Source organism: Dermacentor albipictus, chromosome 1 (genome assembly GCF_038994185.2).
Source record: "Dermacentor albipictus isolate Rhodes 1998 colony chromosome 1, USDA_Dalb.pri_finalv2, whole genome shotgun sequence".
Lineage (NCBI taxonomy): Eukaryota > Metazoa > Arthropoda > Arachnida > Ixodida > Ixodidae > Dermacentor > Dermacentor albipictus.
In genome coordinates this window covers 242,912,066-242,934,191 of record NC_091821.1, presented here as the reverse complement: position 1 = coordinate 242,934,191, position 22,126 = coordinate 242,912,066, and the positions used below count along the sequence as shown (strand labels likewise).

General features: G+C 47.8%; 2 protein-coding genes and 1 pseudogene across 2 annotated transcripts in view; 1 reads left to right on the top strand and 2 right to left on the bottom strand.

Annotated features, from left to right (window-relative positions):
• LOC135901608 (lipase maturation factor 1-like) overlaps positions 1–3,680 on the bottom strand; it is a 35,971-nt gene extending 32,291 nt beyond the window's left edge. The window contains exon 1 of the mRNA XM_065431454.1: positions 3,290–3,680. Within this exon, the coding sequence (XP_065287526.1) occupies positions 3,290–3,524 (235 nt within the window). The 5' untranslated portion in view covers positions 3,525–3,680. The remainder of the gene's footprint in view (positions 1–3,289) is intronic.
• Positions 3,681–4,013: 333 nt separating this feature from the next.
• On the top strand, positions 4,014–6,801 carry LOC135901607 (protein FAM136A-like). Its single transcript, XM_065431453.1, has 3 exons — positions 4,014–4,314; positions 6,130–6,270; positions 6,487–6,801. Exons 1-3 carry the CDS (start codon positions 4,228–4,230, stop codon positions 6,676–6,678), a joined length of 420 nt encoding a protein of 139 aa, XP_065287525.1. The 5' UTR covers positions 4,014–4,227; the 3' UTR covers positions 6,679–6,801.
• Positions 6,802–11,685: 4,884 nt separating this feature from the next.
• LOC135901606 (uncharacterized) lies at positions 11,686–12,611 on the bottom strand (annotated as a pseudogene).
• Between the last annotated feature and the right edge of the window lie 9,515 nt (positions 12,612–22,126).

The window sequence follows — 22,126 nt, the reverse complement described above, 5'->3', positions numbered from 1 at the left end:
AAGCAACACACTGAGTTGTAGGATAAAGCTTGGCACCACTGACGAACTATTTCAGGATGCAATACATAATTCAGGGCTGGGATTATGTAACGATTCTATTCCAATTCTTTTCCTTTTTGCACTTCGCCAGTCGTCTGAACTGCACTCCACCTTTATCATCATCAGGATAGGCTGGTCACGAGTGATGGATGATAAAAAAGAAATAGAATGAAGTAAAAGTATAGCTACACTATACTGGCCCAGAAGACTAACACAACAAGAATTAGTGCACCATAAGGTTAACGTACTTAAAGTAACAAACTGACCTAATTAAATACAGCAAACATTAATAGGTTTCAGTGATGAGCGGAACAAACATGCACGCAAGCACACAAACACACACACATACAGAGACAGAAAAGAAGGTCGGTCCAGCGACCTTCTCAAACCTAGTCAATACACTTGTCATATCTTTTCTCCCACTGTTCGAAGGAACTCTGGAGGCTGGAGGTCCTTAAGCCTAATACTGTTCAGTGGCCCCTGCAATGTTGTCTTCACCTTGTGCACAGTGATAAATTTTGTTTCGACTTCTTTAAATATCAAGCAAAAAATTACAGGCAGCACAGCTCAATGAATACAATGAATAAGGTGCATGGGGAATGCCGGCCCATCTCTGAGGATAAATACCATGTCAAAGCCAAAGCAGTGTGAGCTGCGGAGTTGTGGTTAAAGAAATCAATCACCCACATTCCACAATTTTGCATGTTTCTGCTGCACATTTTTTTTTTAAAGTGCCTTAATACCTCCAAGAAAGATTGACAATCTGTTCAGGGGGAACAAATTCCCTCTGCACAGTTACACAAACGCTGAAAAAGAAATTAAACAAAAACAATGATGATTATCTTCACCTGAGTGCATTGTCAAATTTTTTTCAATCTTTATAAAGAAGGCACCTTCAATTGGCTCAACACTTGTTTGGATTGGGGTCATGCCCATAGCACTAGCTTTCGACACCCATGATGATCTTTGAAACAAGGTGTGGGACACTTTTGAGCTAAGTTTTCAAATCGTGGCACAAACTCAAACAAGCAGCCGTCGTTTAGTTTTTTTTTTTTTTTTTTGTCCTCTAGGGGCGGGCAGGTGGCAATGCATCTCATGCCCAAATCCATACTCAAAAAAATACACTCACAGGAGCTCCAACTCATGCCAGCACCTTCCAAAATCTTGTCAATTGTGTAGTGATGACTGTTGTCATTTTTTTCTATAATGTTTTAGAGACTCTCTAGGTACGACTGGTTCAAGTTCAGCTGAAACTAGGATGATCTTTAATGCTGATTTCTCCTCTTGGAGCCAATAAAATTACTAAAAAACTCGCACAGAGTTTGGTGCCTCCTCCATAAACGTTATTTGAAACATTTTATATGTTTATTTGGCCGTTTTATTAAGAAGGAATAAAAATTTCTGGGAGGCTCACTGTCCATTACAAACAGACGTCACAATTACATAAGAGTATTGAGACAACAGTTGGGACAACTGTCACTACAAACCCGTAAGACATTCTACTATGGCTTGGATACTGACTTGTGAGGTGCAGGGTGCCTCGATGCCCTCCTCGCACGTCACTCCGTACAGGGTGGCAACAACCCTGCCGCCTGCTACGGCAGGCGCCATGTTCAATCTCACTCTGCAGTACCGTGTGCCTAATGGGGTGACCCGAAACGGTCTTTCTGTATATACAGAGGCTTGTACAAGGAATAACCGTGCTGAAGCACTCCCAGAAGGTATATTGTGTGACCTATTGCAATTCCAATTATTTGCTTACCTCCCCCCACCTTTCCCAAGCTCGAACTTTGTCTTTGGAGCTCGTACATCAAAATGTTTTTTTTTTAAATTACAGTTGTGAACTCAAACTACAGACCACACCTGCCTCATGATTTCTGCATGTAATTTTTTTAAAAGTAAATACTAAATGGCCAAAAAAGTTTGCATAGTACATTTAGATCACTTTACGCGTTTCGAAAGTTAGAGGTCATGAACACTGCATGAGGCAGTGAAGAGAGCAGCCACCTCCACTAGTCATCTATTTTGGAAATATGTCAAACAAATAGCAAACGTAGACTATAGCTGCATTGAATGAGCCAAAATTTATAGGAGGCTGACTCCAGGGCATGTTTTGCTCCCATGCCCTTCAATCGCTCTTTTTTTTTTTTTCAATTCATATGGATGTATTCGAAGTCTTAGCTAAGCATAGCTGGAGATCAGAAGTCAATGAGAGTGGCGATGTGAACTTGTTGGTTGTGCATCTTGAAACGAGCTAGTTGTAGCGCGGACAGGGAACAAGAACATGAGAAGGCACAAAAATTAAAGAAAGAAGCATAAAGCGCTATGTGTGTGTATTCTTTGTGCCTTCTTGTGTCTTTCTTCCCTGTCTGCACTATAACTCGCTCATTTTAAGGAAATCAGGAGGTTCTCAATAATCTCCTTGTGCTGGCAGCATGCCTCCACACTTGGTTTCAGTGTCCTTGTGAGATAACTAGTCACAGTCTGCACTGGCTGCTTCACTTTAGAGATGTGTCAGTCCAAGTAACAATGCCATTCGAGTGCTCTTCACATGACTTCAGCACTTTCATTACTTCTTTGCTTAGGTAACAAAGGTTGTTGCCTTTGCGAACATATTCTTTCAGGGTGGATAGGCAGGCTTGCTCACAAGTACTTGCCCCCAAAAGTGCAGCTCTGCATGGCACACACACATTTATCTTTTTCAGGATTCCTTTTGAAAGGAAGCCTAAAGAAGAAAAAATGGAGCAATACAATTACGAAGACCTCCATGAAGCCATTCCGGTTTTCTTGCGTGCCCCCCTTGTATATTCGACAATCTTGTCTGAATATATATTTAGACGCGAGCAGGCTTCGTTGTGCCGCCGCTAGATGGCGCAGTGTGTCCACAGAGATGTGCAAGAGAGGAGCCCGGCTGTAAACACACGATTCAAGTAACATAGCGCAGTAGGTACGAGGGTCAAGTAGAGACAGAACAAGCGCTAACTTTCAACGCTAACTTCTCCTGTCTCGGCTTGTCCCTCGTGCCTACTGCGCTGTTTTGCATCACGATGAATAACCAACATGCCCCAACCTATTCCGGAATAGGTTGGGGCATGTTTTGTTAAGTACCATGGTAAGGTGAGCTGAGAGGTTTCCGCAAGAAAGACGACAGCACTGTCGCATATAAATACTACCTTCGAATAGAACACAGTTAATGCTAACAAAGCTACGCATTTTAACAATTTGCGATTTACCAAAACGATGCGCTCACCATAAACAAATCCAAGAGAGCGTAAAAATACAATTCTTGTCAGCCAGTACTGATCCTTCTGCAAGAAGTGCATCTTTGCTGCGTCGAGGACAAGCGGGGAAGACTTTCTTGAGCCCTCGTCTCGCCGTCCACCAATATAAGGATCTCGTGCCTCTTTTGGAACATCTCTTCTGTCGCAAGGAGATACTGTTCTGGATTCCGGTGATTGTTCTGGATTTCTTCTAAATCGTGCCATAACTATCGTGCAATCAAAGCTACATCTACGAAGCAGTCAGCGCTCGCAGATATTGAAGTTAAAGCACATGCGAAACCGCTGAAACCTGTGAAACAACGCACGATCCGAAAGCAAAGCCGATGAATCAAATCATATGCGTTTCGCTTGTCTTGTTTTGACTTTTCTCGCCTTTGCGTTTTAGAACATGGTGGACATGACGTAACCTGCTTATTTGGCTCCATAATTTAGACCTAGAATAAAGATTTGGATCCGAGCTTTAGGCTACCTTTATAATAGAAAAATTATGGCCTTCAAGATTTATTACCCAAAAAGAACAGTTGCTGGGGCGCTTCGATGCGAAAGTGCTTTATTGTAAACTTTTAGTAAATTTTCATTAGTAACATAGCTTTACTGAATTGTTTACTAAGTAGAATTGTTTAAAACAACATTTGTTTATACACTTATTTGTTTGGCCAAATTTGGTGATATCTGACCATACACAGTCGGCAAAGCTGCCGGGCGCTGGCGGCTGCATGGGCGGCTGGCGCAAACACGAGGCGATTGTTGGTCTGCTTGGTTTCCTTCCTGTAAAAGGAGGTTACGTGAACCGACAAGTGCGAGCAAGGCTGTCACGAAGAGAATTTTATTCAGTGTAGTGATAATATAGGTATTATACTAGTACTGGGAATACTACTGTAAGTGTTGAGCCGAACAACGCGATACAATGGCCGAAGGAGCTGCTCTGCGTGTACAAACTGCCGTAGACAACATGGTCAAGGAACTCGACAACTCTTATCTCCGCAAAATATTGGTAACAGTTTTTATTGTCAAGCCCAACAGCTTCTCCAAATTTGCGATTGCTGAACGTTTTTGCTTTTGTGTGTTCCGGGAGAGTACCGGGCTTGTCGGTACACCCTTTGTAAACATTTGCTGTCTGTTCGCATGGTGCAGCTTGCGCAGTTGACATGCTCTGCCATGTGAAAGGTACGTTGTAGTACGTGGTTTCATTCATACGGCGGAGAGCACTGTGGGGCAAACTACTAAAATGTATTAATATTTTGTCTTTCAAAGAAAATTGCTTCATATTCGGTTCGGCAGAGTCGCGTACCGTTGTCACAATCGCTGCCGATGTCGGCCAGCAGAAAAGTATGTGCTAACGCTTGTGACTGAAAATGAAAAGATTTCAGCTAATCTGGAGTAACAAAAAAAAAATCCATTTTCCGCGAAAAATTGGAAATATGAGAAAAGGTAGTGCACACGGTAAAACATGCATCCACTCTTCATTTATTTGCTCATTCCTAGAAAATATTTGTGCCTCAGATAGGGACACCAAAATTGTACAATGAACCGAGCACAAGTTGATGGGCTGTTTGGCCTGACGTATTTAAGTAGAATTTTGTGAAAGACAATCACACAAGAATGTGGAGCAAAAGCCACAAGCAGTGTGCTTCATATGCAGGACGAGCTGTTTGTTCTGTTGTGGCTACTAAAACTGAAAACCAAGCAAATCGCCGCCTAATGTTAGAGCTGATGGATGCGGCTATACGTTTTGTAGCATTGAAGCTGTCTTGGCATTAACGTTTGACGTTTGTCATTCTGCTGCTTAGCACGAGCTTGCGGGTTCGATTTTTTGTTACGGGGGCAGAATGCAGAAATGCTCAGGTGCTGCGCTTTGGGGCGACGTTAAAGAAACCCAGCTGTTCGAAATTAACCTAGAAATCCCCACTCCTCCAATTCCTATTTCTCTTTGGTTCTCACCAATGGGTATGAAAATACACATCATGGTCCATGCCCTGTTTCTGAACAGTTAATGGGAGGCTAACCATGATGGCCAACACGACTGTACACAATGAGGTTTTCAAAGTTTAGTAAAGCACAGGAACAGTTCTTTAGGACTGACAATTTTGCTGGTACATGTGGAACAGCAGTGAATCCCATGTAAAATCGCAATGTTCAAGACATGACTGCACAGCGAACCTTAAGAGGCCAGATTGAGTGTTTTAAAGAAATAATTATATTACTTTACGGTTCACGGTGAGCTACACTCAAAGAATGTGCATCATCTAGCTAGTTCCACACTGGCAGACTTCTTTCTTCCCCTTATTCAATAATACCTCCCTCCTTTCCACCGCAACGTCCGCGGTGCATTCTAATGTGGAATAAACTTGGTTTCATTCATTCATTCATTCTCTTCGGAACAACTAGAATGCAGATTTGCTATGGCACATTGAATGCAATTTTTGCACCTGTAACAATGACTTGCAGTAGAGAACATTTCTTTATTTCACCCATTTAATTGCATGTTTTCAATGTGCATGAACAGGATTAATTGACCAATTTATGTCTAATGTTTTAATGTAAAAAATGTGTTTGACCATCTTGGAAATTTTGTTATGTTAGCCTGCACATTTTGATGGGAGCATCTGTTTTCAACTCGGCTTCAAGGTATAAGGAGGTGTAGTCAGTGTACTGGCACTACAGGTGTACTTTAAGATCGTCCATCACTGTTTATATATTCCTAGTTCAAAAATTATATCGCATTTGGGGTGGTTAGGCCACATAACATGCTTTGATGGTTTATCTGAATATCAAGTTGACAATGTGCTCCAAACTCTTCTTTTTCCAGGGCAATGTGCACAGGTGTGCAGTTAAGTGTTGTGACAATTCCAGCTTGTCAATGGATGGTGCTCGCACGTGCATAATGAACTGCTCTGAACCTCTTAACAAAGCCCAGAGTAAAGTCGAAGGTGAACTTGGAAACTTTCAGGTGTGTTTGTGGCCACTGGTTTTTTCGCTTTTGTTTGGGAACGTGCTTGCATTGAATCGACAAGCAATCAGTGTGCGAGATTCCAAGTGCTTGCAAAACACGAGTCCAAAAAATGTTTACTTGTCACTTCATCAAAACTTCTGCATTGCATCCTTTTCTTTTATGCTGTAACTTTTTGACCTGAGCCTGTATTACAATATTTTATTTATATTCCAGGAACGCATACGAATGTGTGTTATGCAGTGCGAGAATGACGTGCGGGACCAGACGAGCTCAACGTTAACAGAAGCAGAAGCCTCCAAGTTAAAAGGCCAATATGAGTCATGTGTTGTGACTTGCGCGGACAAACATATTGCTCTTTTGCCACAGATGCAGCGAAGAATGAAAGAGTTGTTAAGTCAACTTTAGAGGCCAGTGTATACCGTTGTGTCAATAGTTTGCACTGACTGATCCTTGTATTTCTAGAATGAGTTAACATGCCATGTAGCTCCGCTCATTGCTTTCTACCATAAATGTTTGATGAAAGAACGATCACATTTTGCTTTCATTGGGGTTTTATTACAGACACTTTCGACATCATTTGCTTAGTCGTAGTCCTCAAGCCTTAAAAGGGTAATAGACAGTGTGTCAAGGGTTCCAGAGGGTTGATATAGTAATGCCTAATGTAAGGCGATTTAGGTACGTGATATAGTGGAGTTAACTGCACCAAAACAGCATTGCTCTAGCCCAGTATAAGCTCTGGCTTCACATCCAGCGGCAGTCCTTACGCATCTGCATTACATTACAAAATATAAATCTAAATGACATGTTGGATTGGGCTTGGTGGTATCTCACTTTAAAAGAAAAAGGCAGGTCAACCAAAGTCAATACGAAAAAAGCCACAGCCTACATACACCTGTGAGCAAAAGTATGGACCATAAGGTCGCCAAAAATACTTACTTTCTTTGTAGTTAACAGGCATAAGCTGAAATTGACGAGTGCTCAGGAAAGTTTGCAATGCCAAGCTTGGATTGCAGTTTTCAATTTCAGTTTATATTCAAAGGCAGAGGTGAAATAAGATTTATCATGCAATCTCGATTCCATATACTTTTGTTCACAGGGTACCACTTACTTGTATGTATTGAAATTGGGTCAATAAAGGTAATGCAATGTTCAATGAGTGCTAGATATTTCTGCCTTACTTTCATTTTCTCGATTCCATTGTTAAACCTTTTTTTTTTATTGATGTCGAGTTCTCAGTTTTTGTATACGTGCATGCAGGTCAACATTGCCTTCTTTCGTATTGACTTTGGTTGATGCACCTTTTTCCTCCTTGCCTTTTTTTAATCAAGAGGGCAGGTGGGATAGTATAGTCTATGGGATAATCCTGGGATAGATAATTCCTGGGATAGTACAGTCTATTGTGCAATATGTTTAATTTTCATATTTTGACGCTAGTTACACCCGTACCATTAATTTTACCTACTCTGCGACTAATTTCTCGCCTCGTTGAGACCTATATTTTGATGCCTGTTATGACTCACTACAATTCTCTGGAGGCACGAAAGGGCTTCTTTAATCAAGAGGCCAGATCCAACGTACACCGAAGCCGCCAAAGACCTTGACTCCAAAACATGAAACAGAAGACATGCGGCCCAAACGTTTCTCGCATTTTCATTTTGCACTAAAAAGAACATAACGCTACAATGCTGCAGTGTACAATGTACACCAGTAAGTGCATTACTCTGCCACCTTGGGCATGTTACTTTTTTTGTGATTACCTGTCAAGGTGTCTCAGTGGCTCCTTACAGTTGCAATAAAATTAAAAGCTGATTAATCTTGCAAAATTAACCAAAGGCACAAAATGTCCTGGTGGTGGAAGAAGTCTGATAACTGAACACCGTATACAGGTCTCGCAGTCGTATATTGTAGCCTTTTTTTTTTAATCAGCTTAGCTAATGTTAACTGGGACACGCTGTATACATGAGAAACGCGAGACACGTTTGCGATGAAATTAACGCACAGCCGCGCGTTTCGCTGACGGGCCTGCACTGGACCGTAGTGCAGCCGGTCAGTAGCCACTCAAAACGACGACTTTGATGTTCGGCATCAACAACCATCGTACTAGCGTGGCTGAGTTGGCATATACACGCGATATATGAAATCAGTGGGTATCGGCTATGGAAACAAGGCGTCGTGTCCCGTCCTCAATTTACAATGCTTTGCACAAGATTGATTCTCACATGGCGTGGTGGGATCTGCGTTTTCTTTTTACAACAAAGCTGTTAAGGGCTACTTCCCCACTATCGTCCACGCGTGTAGAAAAAAAATCCTGAGTACAGTGCAATGCCGGGCCGACCCGCGGCGGAGGTGCAGTTCGCCATGAAGGGGCCCACATAGTTCGCTGGTCATCCTTCACGGAGCAGAAGGGCACTGAGCTTTTTTTTTTTTGTGCAGTTACAGTCAAACCGATATATTGCAGCGAAAAACTTCGTTAAATCGCGAATCTCGTTAATTACGTTTTTAAGTTTCAACAGTAAAAACTTCATAAAGTCCCAAAGCACTTGTGGATAGTATCTTGTCAGTAAGCACTTGTAAACAAATCTCAAGAAGGTCGGCCCATAACAGCACGCTCATGAGCGCCAGCATGTGCGGTGCAGATCGCACCGAGAGCAATACATTGACGTGGCGCACGGCGTCCGAGATCTGAGGGGGTTGCGTAGCGCAGCGCTGTAAATCTTGGGCACCATGGTTGACCGCTCTGAGTGCCCGCTGCCGATGCCAGATGACGCCCACAAATTAAAAACCAACGTGTAAAATATGGATATTCGTCCTGATAAAAAAAAAGTTTTGCCAGAAAGACAGCATTGATGGCGAAGAGTCAGCTACACGAATTAAGGTTAGTAGTTTTATCGGTGTCAGGCGCTCTCAGGCAAACATGAACAGATCTCACTGAATGACAGCAAAGTTGTCGCAACGCGAGCGAACGCTTCGCACCGTGTCTCGGAAACTTGAGATTACGCGACCGCCAACACAAGACACGTCGGAACACAAAGTACATCAAAGCGCAAACCGTCTCGACTACATATATAGTGATTCGGAGGAAGGGGAAAAAGATGCTGTTTTCTGCTACCCGTGAGGGAGCACGGCTCAGCATCAGGGGGAGGGGGGAGAGTAAGAGAAAAGAGAAGCAAGGAGGGGAAGAAAGTAGGTTGGGGGGAAGGGTCAGCTGGCAGCAACGTGTCATGGCAGGACACCGCAAGGAGTAGGTGGCCGGGGGCGTCGTCTACAAGGCGGCAAGTCCGGCCGCAGCAGCAAACTCGAGGAAGGCTTGCAGTGCTGCGACCGGGGATAGGCGGAGGAAGAGAAGATATTCTAGGGTGTTTGCTGGAAGGCCGAGGCGGCGGTGTGCGGCTGTCGTCTCCTGTCGTTGAGAGGCTAGTCCTGGACAGTGGCACAGGATGTGTTACAGAGTTTCAGGGGAGCCGCTTCTCCTACAAGCAGCTGATGCGATGCTCCCTACGCTGAATTTCGGGCGGCAGGCCAAACGCTGCCTGTCCTGAGGCGCAGGAGTACCTGCCATCGTCTCACAAGTCCCTTCTCGGGGAGGGCATGGGGTGGCTCGCCGCTGGCCACCAGCGCGTCCGGGTGGGCTGCGGTCAGCAGTTTGAGCATCCGGTGCCGTGTAGAGTCGGATGCGGCTACCGCAGTGGTTACAGCAGCGGGAGCATAATGGGCTGCTTTGGCTGCAGCATCCGCCTCTTCATTTCCAGCTATCCCTGCGTGCGAGGGCAGCCAGTGGAGCGAGAGACCTCTGCACTTGCCGCAGAATAACTCCAAGATACGGTGCGAGGAGGAGAGGGCAGATTGGCGCGCGTTCCTTCCCTCGATCTGATGGCCTAAAAAACAATGTAGACTGCACTATCGTCGGGATCGACCCAAGGAAGAGGCTAGAAACAGATGAGAATCAGGGATACCCTATACGGAAGAGCGATGGTAACTTTCAAAAAAAAAGACTCATCGCTACGCCGTCTGCGTCGACCAGTGCCCGTATAGTCGAGCAGCGCTGCACTATGGGAACCCTTATGTCAGGCCACGTCTAGACTTGTGATCTGCTGTCCGAGCTCGGAATTTGTGATTTCTCCCATTGTGCGAAAATTTATCGCCGAGCGCCGACTACAAAATGGTTGCCGCAAATGGTTGTCATCAAGTCACGTGGTGCACCGTGCACGCTACAGATCGGTGGTTCAGCCCGTCGTACAGTCGTGTGGATTGGCAAGGCGGACGACGACGAGCTAAAGGCTGTTGTGCCAGACGGTCCATCTGGACAAGGATGCTTCACCACCAAACTATCAGCTTTGAAATGCTGTTGTGACCTCGCCCCAGCAGACATTTACGCTCCGACCACCGGCACCCGGCACCGTACCTCTTCCTCCTCTTCTCATCTGACAACGGCTCCAAGATCTTGTCACCGAGCTGGAGGTCTTTGGTAGGATCGACGGAATGTCCGAAGAGTCCGTGCCGGAGTTCTCTGGCATTGGTACAGGGAACCGGCGCATTCGGTTCACAGTGACCAAAGGTTGCGAATCAGGGTGCTGCTGCTACTGTTGGTACGCTGTAGAAAGGTCAAGGACAGTAAAACATTTGCATCCATGCAGCGCGACAAAAATATCTTCCAACGTTGGCAAAGGGTAATAATCGGTTCTCAGACAACGGTTTACAGTCTCCACATATGCGAACTTCGTTGTTAGCCTTGGGTACGACTACTATAGGGCGTAGTGTACGCAAAGTGATAGGGCGTAGCCCAATCACTTTGCTGTACAGGCACCAGTACCCCCGATTCCACTAGTGAATGTAATTCCTGTGCTGCGGCGTCCCTGAGTGCAAATGGCACAGGTCGATGCTTGCAGAAAACAGGTGTACTGCTGTCTTTTAGCACTAGGTTCACCGATGTGTCCGCTATCAGTCCTAGTGCTGGCTCAAACACTTCCAAAAATGTTTGGATGACTGCGACCGATTTATCAAGACCGATGTTACACACGCTCGTCCAATCCAGCTTCAAAGCCTCTAGCCAATTACGGCGCAACAATAAAGTGCTTGTACTACAATTAAAGGCGAGGTTGCTGTTTGGTCATTGTGTTCTACGCGCACCGTTAACGTGCCTGTAACTGCCAGCGGGACACCTCCGTACGTTTTAGCCGTAAACTACAACTTCCTAGAGGTAAGTCAGACCAATGTTGCCGGTACATCTTTTCTGGTACGATAGGCAGATGCTCCTGTGTCAAATTACATTTTGACATTCCTACCTGCCACCCTAATTCACAATGTAGCTACTGTCATTACTATTACATGAAAAATTATGGCTTAGCGAAATATCGTCCTCACCACTTATACCGTCCGAGTCATCGGAGCCTTCTAAACCAATGCTCTCTTCGAGGGCGTGTACCGAACGTTGCGTCGTTCTGCAGATCCTTGCCAGGTGTCCCTCATTGCAGGCACGGCATCGATATTTACGAAAGGAGCAGGTTGCACCGGTATGCGTTGATCCGCAACTGGAACAGTCCGTTGTTTCGGCTTGCCACTCCCGTGTTCTTGCTCGCTGCCCTTGTCCATGCGGTGGCCACGGGTTTTCTTTGTTGGGGTTGCTGGATCAGGTTCACCTCGCCGAGGTCTTTAGGCTGAATCTTCCTTGTTTCGGTGCGAGCGAGTCAAGGTCAAGGCAAGGTCATAAGCAGCTTGGAACGTCAGAGTAGTAGTCTTGATGAGCTCGGCTTGTGCTGTTTCGTTTCTCAGCCCGGCCACGAACCGATCCCGCAAAGCGTCATCCAGGAATTGCCCGAACTCACAGAATGCAGCCAACCTTTCCAGTTCTATAATGCAAACGTAGCAACTGGTTCGTTTTCTTGCTCACACCGACGGTTGAACCGGAATCTTTCCGCTATCACGAAGGGCTTCGGTGAATAGTGCCTTTTGAGAGCCCTGACCAGTTCGTCGTATGTTTTGGCTTCGGGCTTCACTGGGACCAACAAATTCTTCAACGTGCAGTAGGCCTGTTTTCCAATGGCAGTCACAAAAGCGGATACCTTCAAGTCGTCGCAGACCTGGGTGGCACGGATGTAGTGTTCAAAGCGTTCCACATAAGATTCCAAGTCTTCGTCTCCCTCCTCCGTGAACGGCTCGAAGCGACCGAAGGAAGCCATGCTGTGGCAGCCAGCCTAGACGCCTGCTGTTCCCAAACTGCTGGAGCCGCAACCAGCGCTTCAGCTGTGGCCCAGCTATCGTCCGCTGTAAGAATCCCATCCTCGTCGCCACTGTTGTCTTCAAGTACGCAGTAGCCTACTTGCCAGAACACATGTTTATTGCCACTTGCAATACAATGGAAAAGCACCACAAGGAACTTACGTGGTCGTCTTATATAGCTATACAGAGCCACAAATCAGTGACATCACAGACACATAGGCACGTGCGTTCTACACTCTAAAAACAGTTTACACCCTTTGGCTTGCCCCTTCTGCCGCACAAAAATAATCGTCATCTGCCTTGATGCGTTTCCTTTCTTTATCGCTGCGAGCCCGGAACTTTCCAGTAACGAACGGCACGCGCGTTATCAGCATAGAACAGTTTACACCCTTTGGAGTGCCTCTTCTGATAACGCGCGTGCCGTTCGTCACTGGAAAGTTCCGGGCTTGCAGCGATAAAGAAAGGAAACGCATCAAGGCAGATGACGATTATTTTTGTGTGGCAGAAGGGGCAAGCCAAAGGGTGTAAACTGTTCTTAGAGTGTATCTCAGATACAACAATTCAAGACCTCAGTGACGTCATAGTGCCGCTGCACGTTCTATCTAAGGGATGGTTACACAGCAGGTTCCATCAGCGGGGGGGGGGGGGGAACTCCCCGGTTTCGGTGGCAGAGGTAATTGGCGCCATCTATGAAGAGGGTGAACCCGAAAATCTGTTTCCCTTGCTAGGCCTCGTAGATCGTCGCGCGCACGCGCGCCGATCCAGGTGGCCTAGCCCTTCCCCCCTCAACTCTCCTCTCGCCCTCCCTCTAAATCCCTCGCAATCCCTCACCTTCGACTGTCTACGCGACCGTGCCGCCGTGCCGTCCCCGCCGGCTCGGCGGCAGCTTAGCTCGCTGCATGACGTTTCATGTTTCGTTATCTGCTGTTATCGGGAAGCGTGCGCTGCTGTGCATTGACCGGCGTGGGTAGTTTCGTCAGTTTCGTGGTCCTCGGTCGCTGTGTGCTTGTGTTCCGCGATGTTTCACCCGTTTCACGACTCGCACCGCTCCTGCATCGTGCAGTGGTGCACGAATACCTAAAAAACAAGCCTTGCAAGGTTTTTCCGGGTGCCTAAAGACAACAGGCGAGCGCGCAGACCCAAGGACATCAGAAGGCGCATGTAGTACACGAACACAGCCCTGTGTATGTGTGTGCTCCATGAGCCTCCGGACGTCGTTGCGTCTTGATTGTGTTACACTTCCTTCTTGCCGGCAGAGAAAGCTGACAAATAGATGTTCCTCCTCATTGTCACCTGGTCTATGACTTGTGTTTTTCTGTGCCAAGTCTCATTCTGCAACTTCAGTAACTTGCCCAGCTTTCCATACCGCCCTCGGTGCTTTTTATGTTTGTCACGTTCTACAAACGTACTATCGGTGCTATCGGCGTCAAATGAAAGTTGAACAGCGGAGCGCGTGGACCAAGCATGAGTAAAGATATAGTGCGCGCCGTCCAGTCATCACCATTGACAGGCGCGCACATCCGGCACAACGCGCTCGGCATGCCGGCCGCCGTCGCGGCTGCCAGCGATGCCGCGCAGCGCAAATTTGCCGATCGAAAGAACGAATGTGGCGCGCAAGCTGCAAACCGCGCGGGCGAATCTACCTTGCGATGACGGTGCAAACTGCACAACGCGCACCGCTCTTCTCGCCGACAGCGCTTGTTGTTTCGGCGATCTGTGCGATAAGACTCGCCGTAAACTGCAATATTCTAGCTTCATTTTTATTTTTCATTTTCTACCTTTCAATTATAAGAACCAGAACAGAAGCGACATTATCTCACTAGAGGGGGATCGCGCAGTGCGGCCAAACCGTATGTGCGCGCTTGTCAATGGTGATGACTGGACGGCGCGCACTATATCTTCACTTATGCTTGGTCCACGCGCTCCGCTGTTCAACTTTCATTTGACGCCGATAGTACTAACAGCTGAAGAATTACTGTTCGTGTTTGTGTAGTATCTCAATAATCGCCGATGGGAAAACCGCGCGAACAACCTTCATGTGTTGGCATGATACGCTTTTTTTTTCTTCTGGAAAGCATTAGCATTGCAGGTGTCCTACATGCAGATTTTTGCAGTTCGTGTTTATTATACAAAGGAGTGCCCAGTAGGTACGGCTTAGTGCCTTAAGTGACGTAATTTTATTGCTAAGCATTGCGTTCGGGGTGAAAGAAAAGTCGTGTTGGCTTATTTTACCTGGTCTTTGATTGAGGAATAGGCCTTTCTGCGAATGTTTTCTATGCGCTGCTGCAAAAGCCGACTACCTTCTGTTCCCCTTGCCACCGTTACTCAAGCTGTGGCCAAGTGCAAGATAATGTGATAATGTGTATTTCAGTTTTTAGTACAATGTTATTTTTGTTCTGCCATGTCTTTTTCAATTTGTTCAGTAGTAATGAACATGTCGTACGCATTTCATACACTTTCGTGCAGGTTTATATAAGTAAGCTTTTTTTTTCGTATGGCTGTCAATAAAACAATGTTAGCATTTTATTCTATTTTTAGGTATTTTGCGTGTCATTATTTTTGCATCACCAGTGAATTTTCCTTTAGTTATCATGACTATGTCATACACGTCGTCCAATTTTGTGCAATATCTCAATGGGTATATCAGAAGCTCGTCGACATCTCGGTCTTGGGGGCGTTATATAAAAATCTTGTTTTTTTATGTGTGTGTACATGAAACGGCCTTCGCGTTTTCTAGCGCTTTTTTGGTTATTTCACCGTCTGTGACCTTTGTGTTTAGTACTCTTGTATATGTCATGCACCTTTCACTTTTGCTCATTTTTTGAGCGTGTATCACACCACGTTATTAGAAAAATCTGTTTTCGGAAATGGAGTCAATAAAGTGAGACCAAATATCTGTTGTGTTGGAAGCAGAATTTTTTTTATGTCCCGGCACATGCTGGTATAAGTTATAAGTATGGGCAAGACTGCGTGCGTGCCAACGCATAGCCCACGGCGCACCACGCGCCAGCTCGCAAGCAATGCCAATGCGCGGCGTAGCGCGTGCATTGCTTCCGAGCTGGCGCGTAGTGCGCCGTATTGGCGGCGAGCTCGACCACTGGAAAAGCTAGCGCCACCGTCGTCGTGACGTGGCATGAAGGATTCCGTGGACACAGCGGCCGCATCGGCTGCTTCGGAAGCGCCGAAGCGAGCTGAAAACGAAAGTTTAAAGTCCCACCTGCGCCGCGGTTCTGATTAAGTCGTGAGGCTTTACCGCCTTGGGCGTCTGCTTGACAACATTTGAAAGTACTATAAGTAGTGGCTGCCTTTGGAGGCGTGCAGCAGGGTAGGCTACTGCTCGGTGCCGCAGTGCCGGACGCACGCAACGTAGCCGGTGTCAGCCTTATTCACACGTAGCCACAGGGCAAGGAGCTGCGTGAAGCTTGGCTGGCGAAACTTAGAACCGGCAGACAGCCATCGGCTACAACTCGGGTATTCAGCAAGCACCGACGCGAGGAACATTTCTGCTACGGCGCCGGGACTGCGCGATGTTCGGTAAGTAGCAGAACGCGCACCGAGACGCTCTCCCGCTGCCCGGCTAATGTCATGACGGTTTGGTGTATGAACTTGTTGATGCTAGATACTGGCAAGTTCACTGGAACGGAAAGGGAGCGATAAGACGCACAAAGGGCACGGCATATGGTCATGTTTGTGTTATGAATTAATGCCCTGCATTGCGAAAATCAAGCAGAGGGAAATCGCACGCCGAGAAGACCGATAAACATACAGTGCGATGCAACTTGAGAAATAATATTGAAATTTTCAAGAATTTAGAAGACTAAAAAAGATTGATTCGTAGCGACGGCACATCACGGTCGCCATAGCTAGGCGTCGAAGTCTCTATAACGGAATTATTTTTGAACAGTTCTGATAGCGTCCATGCAACAATGGTTGCTAGTGTACTGTCAAATGCTCATATGCTGCGGCCTAAAGCTCACGGCATGGTCCGAAAACGCGCTCACAGCGAAAGCAAAACATTATGTGCGGACATGCGTGCAGACGCGCAGTCGGTCGCTGCGAACCCGTGCGATCGCTGGATTGAGGCTCCATTATGTTATGCCCCATTTGGTTATACAGACAGCCCACTAGAAGAACATATTTCACATAGTTTACTCCCAGCGTTTGCCTACCTTTCACGCAAGAAGCTGGTTCGGGAGACTCCATCGCGGCGACCGCGCGCAGTGGCATTCACGTACTGTACGTATTCGGTAAAGAGATAGCGTCTGTAAACGATTCTGTGCTTTCAGTTTGCCCAAGATTAGTATATCGACAGTCAAAATCATCCCTCGTTTTGAGAGTACCTGCATAAATGTCCAGGAGGGCTGCCGCGTGGTGTTTTTATTGAACGCCGTAAGCGAAACCTATGAGGAGCGCGCCGCGTGATCCCTCATACTACGCAAGTGAGGCGCTTCCGACAGATGGCGACTCCGTGGCTCATTCACACCGGCGACTTGAGGAGGTCGCGCGACGATTTGCGACTCGCGATCAAAAAGCGACTGAAGGCAACTGATGTTCACACCAGCAAGCCCGGCTGAGCGCAAGTCGCAATCCCGGAGATTATCATTCTCAGCGAGAAATCTCGGAATCTACGCGGAATTTGCAGCTACGCGGGAAGAGGCCGGATGTAGACATATGAAAGATCCCTTCCGGTGCGCCGCTGATTGCTTTATCAGTTTTGCGAGCACGGTCGCGCGACTGAAAAATCGCGCAGAGAGCGACTGGCCCAGAATGGTCGCTTTTCGAGAAAAGCGACCATTTGCGACTGGTCGCTTTGCGACCAACTTGGTCGCGCGACCACTGTCAGTCGCCGGTGTGAATGAGCCCTCCTTACCGCCAACAGCGCGCGCGCGCGATAAACAAAAACGTGCCGCGTACAGGTAAAAAAAAAAAGCGACGCGCGCGGCATGGGGGAAATAAGGTCCCTCTGGGGGAAAGGGAGCGGAGCGGGTCAGCATAATAAAAAAAAAGAAAAATGTTTGGGAGAGGAGGTGCCACGCGGCTGCTGTTCCTGTTGCCTTGGCAACGTAAACAATCGCGTGCGCTGCCATTTTGCTTCTGCGTCGCCCTGCGGTTAGGGCCGTAACTGAAGGGGACCTTGGCGCTAGCGTCGAAAGAGCGTCTGCTCGAAAACAGCCACTGGCAGCCATGCGGAGATTCACCCCTGTGGTTCCATCTCACCCGGGAGCGGCACCGTTTGGGCGAGAAGTTTCTCGAGGTGTGGGCTCGTCCTGCCGTGATTTTTGATGAGTCAGGTAAAGAACTATATCCATTAAGTTATGATGCATGCTCCTAAGGTCGCTCGACTCGGCCGTGTGTGCCAATCGATTTACGGGGTTTTGTTTGGCTCAGTGGACCCAGAGCCGGAACCGGTGGTGGCGCACCCTCGTGTGCTCGCGCTGCTCCGCAGTTGGCTTTGGTGCTCTCCTTGGTTGTATGCCTTGACCTATTTTGCGTCAAGGCAGTCCAAGGGTCAGTCAGGCTTGTGTCCTGTAAGACCGACATGGCTGTTTGTGTGTTGAGTGCAGTAACTCAGTGGCGCCTCACCACAACAGCCTCCTTGTCCGGGAAGGACCGTTGACCCGAACCAAAGCCCCCCGCCCAGTCAGCCCGGGTGGAGGGGGAGCGCCGGGGTCAATGTATCGGATGACGTTGGGTTGATGAGTACATGTAAGCTCATGAACGCGGCACCTTCGGTTGCCAAGTCCTCTTCCCATCTGACAACGGCGCGCTGCTGCAAGCACTCGTTCTGTGTGCCGCATTGATGCTCCACTGGTAGCTAGACGTCGGTACGGTGCCGAGAACTTGCGTATAGCGCAAGATCGCAACTCTACATTAAAACAGAAAGCAGCCCAGGCTTCGTTCGGACCTGGTCCGAACTGCACCGTGAGTCAGCTTGCCGCCTTTCATTGCTGGCTAGCAAATTCAACGAAAAACCCCAGCGTTACACTTGGGCGACACTTAAATACATCACGTTGCCGATGGAGTTTTTCTGCAGCGTCCTCCTCACTTGCTGGTGGTGTCACTTCACGTGAGCTCGTTTAAGGCGCGGTAACACTGGGTCGATATGCGAGACCGACAAGATGCTCACACCAACGATTGGCCTATGAACTATTCAGCACTGCATGTCCCTCAAGTGTGTCACTAATATTTTATCATGCCAGGTCGACAACGACGCTTATCATACCAGGCCGATAAAGACGAAACCGAGTGCGAGTTGTACTGCGACGAGCTTTCTTCTCGATGGCACCGATAAAATGATCGTGCCGACCATCGTTCGACCGAACCCCGCGCAATCGGCCGTCGAACCGACAACGCGACAGCGGCGACAGTCGCAGCGCCTTCACTTGTAATATACAGGGTGTCCCACATAACTTGAGCCAAGAAATAAAAAATGAAAGGCGCGTCGGAAGCGAGTTGAACCGAACACATACTATTCGCAATATCCTATAATAACTCAAAAATTTTTTTTATTTTACCCATAACTCACTAATTCATTAGGTTTAACTATCCAACTTTTTAATTACTGGCTGAGGACCACAAGTATGATATGCAGATTTGTAGAGCAGCTTCAGAAACCACCGATCAAGTTGTTTCTTTTACGATACGTCTCACGTAGTCCTTTTTTCCGGGTTGCAAAGAAAGCGAAATATGAAAAAATGGCTGTGGCTTAAGGTTAAGCCCAGGATGCGAAGCATACTAGCCTTTATTTTAGTTGTTGAACCACTGTTTAGCCTGGTGAACTGCTGTTGCTTGGCTATATTTGGTTCGGGTAGACGAAGAAACAACTCATGCGTTACTCTGCTTATTCCTTTATTTTCAAACCAATAAATACGCTGTGGTGATCAGTAAAGTAGTGGCTCTTTGTTTGAACATCGCTTATCTCGTATTTTCTCGCCACATTTCTGTGCAGGATCAAGTCCAAGCTGCTACCAAACGAGCTGTTTCTACGCCTCAGGCGTGCGTCGCTTGCTTAGGCGCACATTCCGTTGCCGCGCCGAACGCGGCGTTGCTCGACGCTCACCGCGTCCGATGCGGGGCGCGTAGTCGCTGCGCCGTAGCCCATTGTCTTACACCCCTTTGCGGGTCGACGGGAACGCTGTCGCGTTTTGCAGCTGTTATGACGTCATATGGTAGCTACGCGGCCGCGCGCGGCGCAGCAAGGAAGAGCGTGGTTGTGCGGCTAGTATGCTTCGCATAAAAAGCCACGTGATGGAGCGCTTGCGCAATGGTATCGTGCTGCTCTCAAGCGTGCGTTCGTTGAACAAGGTCGGCCGCATCGTGACTGGCGACGAAGAAGCGGCAGGGCGTTCTTTATCTCATCAGCAGCGCTTGGCCAGCAGCATGCATTTTCGCCGTCATCCGACGACAGCCGACCTCGTGTCCCGGGAAAAGACCAACCCGGGTAAAGGCCGGGTGGGTCTTCACGCGTTGTCATGCTGACACAATTCTTAATTCCAGAGATGCGCTGTTTACCTCTGCATCAAATACGAAACATGAGACGCGATGCATTCGACACAGCAGCATAAACAACCGCCTCGCTCAGTTATATATACCAACGGTATCGCGATGGCATCCGAGTTTTCGCGGCAGAACAACACAGCCTATAATTGAGCGCTTATGCGAGCACAGTTCCCTCTAATGATGCGTTGTGATACGCGCAAACTGTATGATGAAGTGAAAGCGGGAACCTGCAATAAATTTAGAGCCAGTAATATATGAATCTGGATCACAGTTGTCGTTAAGTGGCTCGGCCGCTCATATTCCTCGTCTCAGGGTGGAACAGCGCGGCTCATGTGCGCAGATATGCATCTTTTGCTGCGTTTTCACATTATTTCATAACAGCGATGCACCTTCCCTCCCCTATTTGACGCCAATAACGCTCTTTTGATGTTGATGTAAAGAAGCGCACCGCTTTGCTAAATCCGACGCGGAAGTCGGCGCTTGAAGGTTTCTTGAATGTGTGAAATGTCTAAAGAATGTGCACATACAAAAAGCGTGGTGCAAGTGCAGAACTCGGCGACAACAAACTCCAAGGCAGCCGCGTCGGCAGACGGAACTAAGCGTGTATTTATCGGCCGCACTAATAACACAACAGCGCACTCTGGCCTGCTCGCCCATTAGTCGGCGAGTGCTACATGGCTTCCAGGAACGATATGCTGGCCCGGAGAAGCCATTAATAATTATTCGCGATCCACGAAACGAACAACCGACGCGCACTCAATATGGGCGCAGGTCCACAAATCAACCGACGAAAGCCCTGGCACCCCTCCAAAATGTTTCCAGCAGCGTGAGGCAGAGGGCAGCACGAGAAAATGAGAGAAGTAGATTTTAAAGGTTCCTTGAAACGGTTCGGACAAATTTTTAGATGCGTAGGGTACAGCTACAGTAAAACAGTCACACCGCAATTTGTGTGAAGCGTTTCATATTAAGAGAGCTACGGACGATAACAAGTTACCCTCCTCCTAAGCCATGCTTTTTCTCCTCGACTCGTTCACGGAAAGATTGGGACTGAGCTCCGCCTTCACTGGCGCTGCGTCATGATGGGACGTCGTGTCGTCTACTTCCGGTTGTCTTGGAGCCAGCGCGCGCAGCCTCTCAAACCTCTCCGCCAGCCGCCTGACAGTCGATCCCAAGCGAGAGCTTTCGAAGCAGCGTGCGTTGCGATCATTCTGTCGCAGTGCCGAGCGTGTCCGGTATTCCGATAATCGCAGGCTAGCTGGGCGTTTTGACGGATGGGTGGAGGCGTAAAGTCCCTCCATATGAGCTTTAGCGTAGACGTACGTGTACGGCCTGATCGGACCGGTCCAGCTATCTGGTGGCGCGGAACTTCACCAGCCGAACAAAGCGCTAATATTGCTGTAACCAAGCGTAAAACATTTTCAACATTTAGAAAAACAACGTGTTCACTATTACGCACCTGCCGCCAATTTGCGCCAGCAGCAAAGCATAATACACTTGGTTACTGCTATATTAGTCACCTGCCACCAGGTAACTGCCACTGCCGCCAGGTAACTGCACCGTGCAGGCGGTTCTCGTTTGCGCCTCCGCTCATACCGTGAAATGTCCAGGCTCAGTCCGCTTGCGCTTGCGCTTACCCGAGTACCGGACACGCGAAACACTATTGTGCATGGTGTATAGTAATCCTTCGGCATGAAGTGACGGCCGCAAACGTGTAGATGCTGGTGCCGATCGGATGTCGACAACCAGCGCTGCATCCACGCCGCTCGCATGCTTGCCATGTCGCAGCTTGACATGTGGCGCGCCGATCGCTATGTTTGCAGCCCACAACGCAGCGGCGAACCATGGTTCTCGCGGAAAGACCGATCGAGACCAACACAGAACGCGCAGCTGAGCACGTTGCAACACAAGCAGACGACGCTTGCTACGTGCCAGAAGTGCTTGAGTGTAGTGATAAATTGTTTTTGTGTATTCTCTTTCTGTTGCTTTCCTTTTATGCGAAGCATATTACGAGAGCTCAACCCAGCTCCTCAGGCGCGGCGGTGTCGCCTTGAAACCACGTGACACCGTGACGTCACGACAGAGGAGAAGTGGCTTTGGCTCAACTCTTGCAAGACGGGCTGGGTGGGAATCGTACCAG

Coding starts and splice junctions, on each gene's coding strand:
- LOC135901607 (XM_065431453.1), top strand. CDS start 4,228: ATGGCCGAAGGAGCTGCTCTGCGTGTACAAACTGCCGTAGACAACATG. Junction 4,315..6,129: donor CTTATCTCCGCAAAATATTG/GTAACAGTTTTT, acceptor TTCTTTTTCCAG/GGCAATGTGCACAGGTGTGC. Junction 6,271..6,486: donor GTGAACTTGGAAACTTTCAG/GTGTGTTTGTGG, acceptor TTTATATTCCAG/GAACGCATACGAATGTGTGT.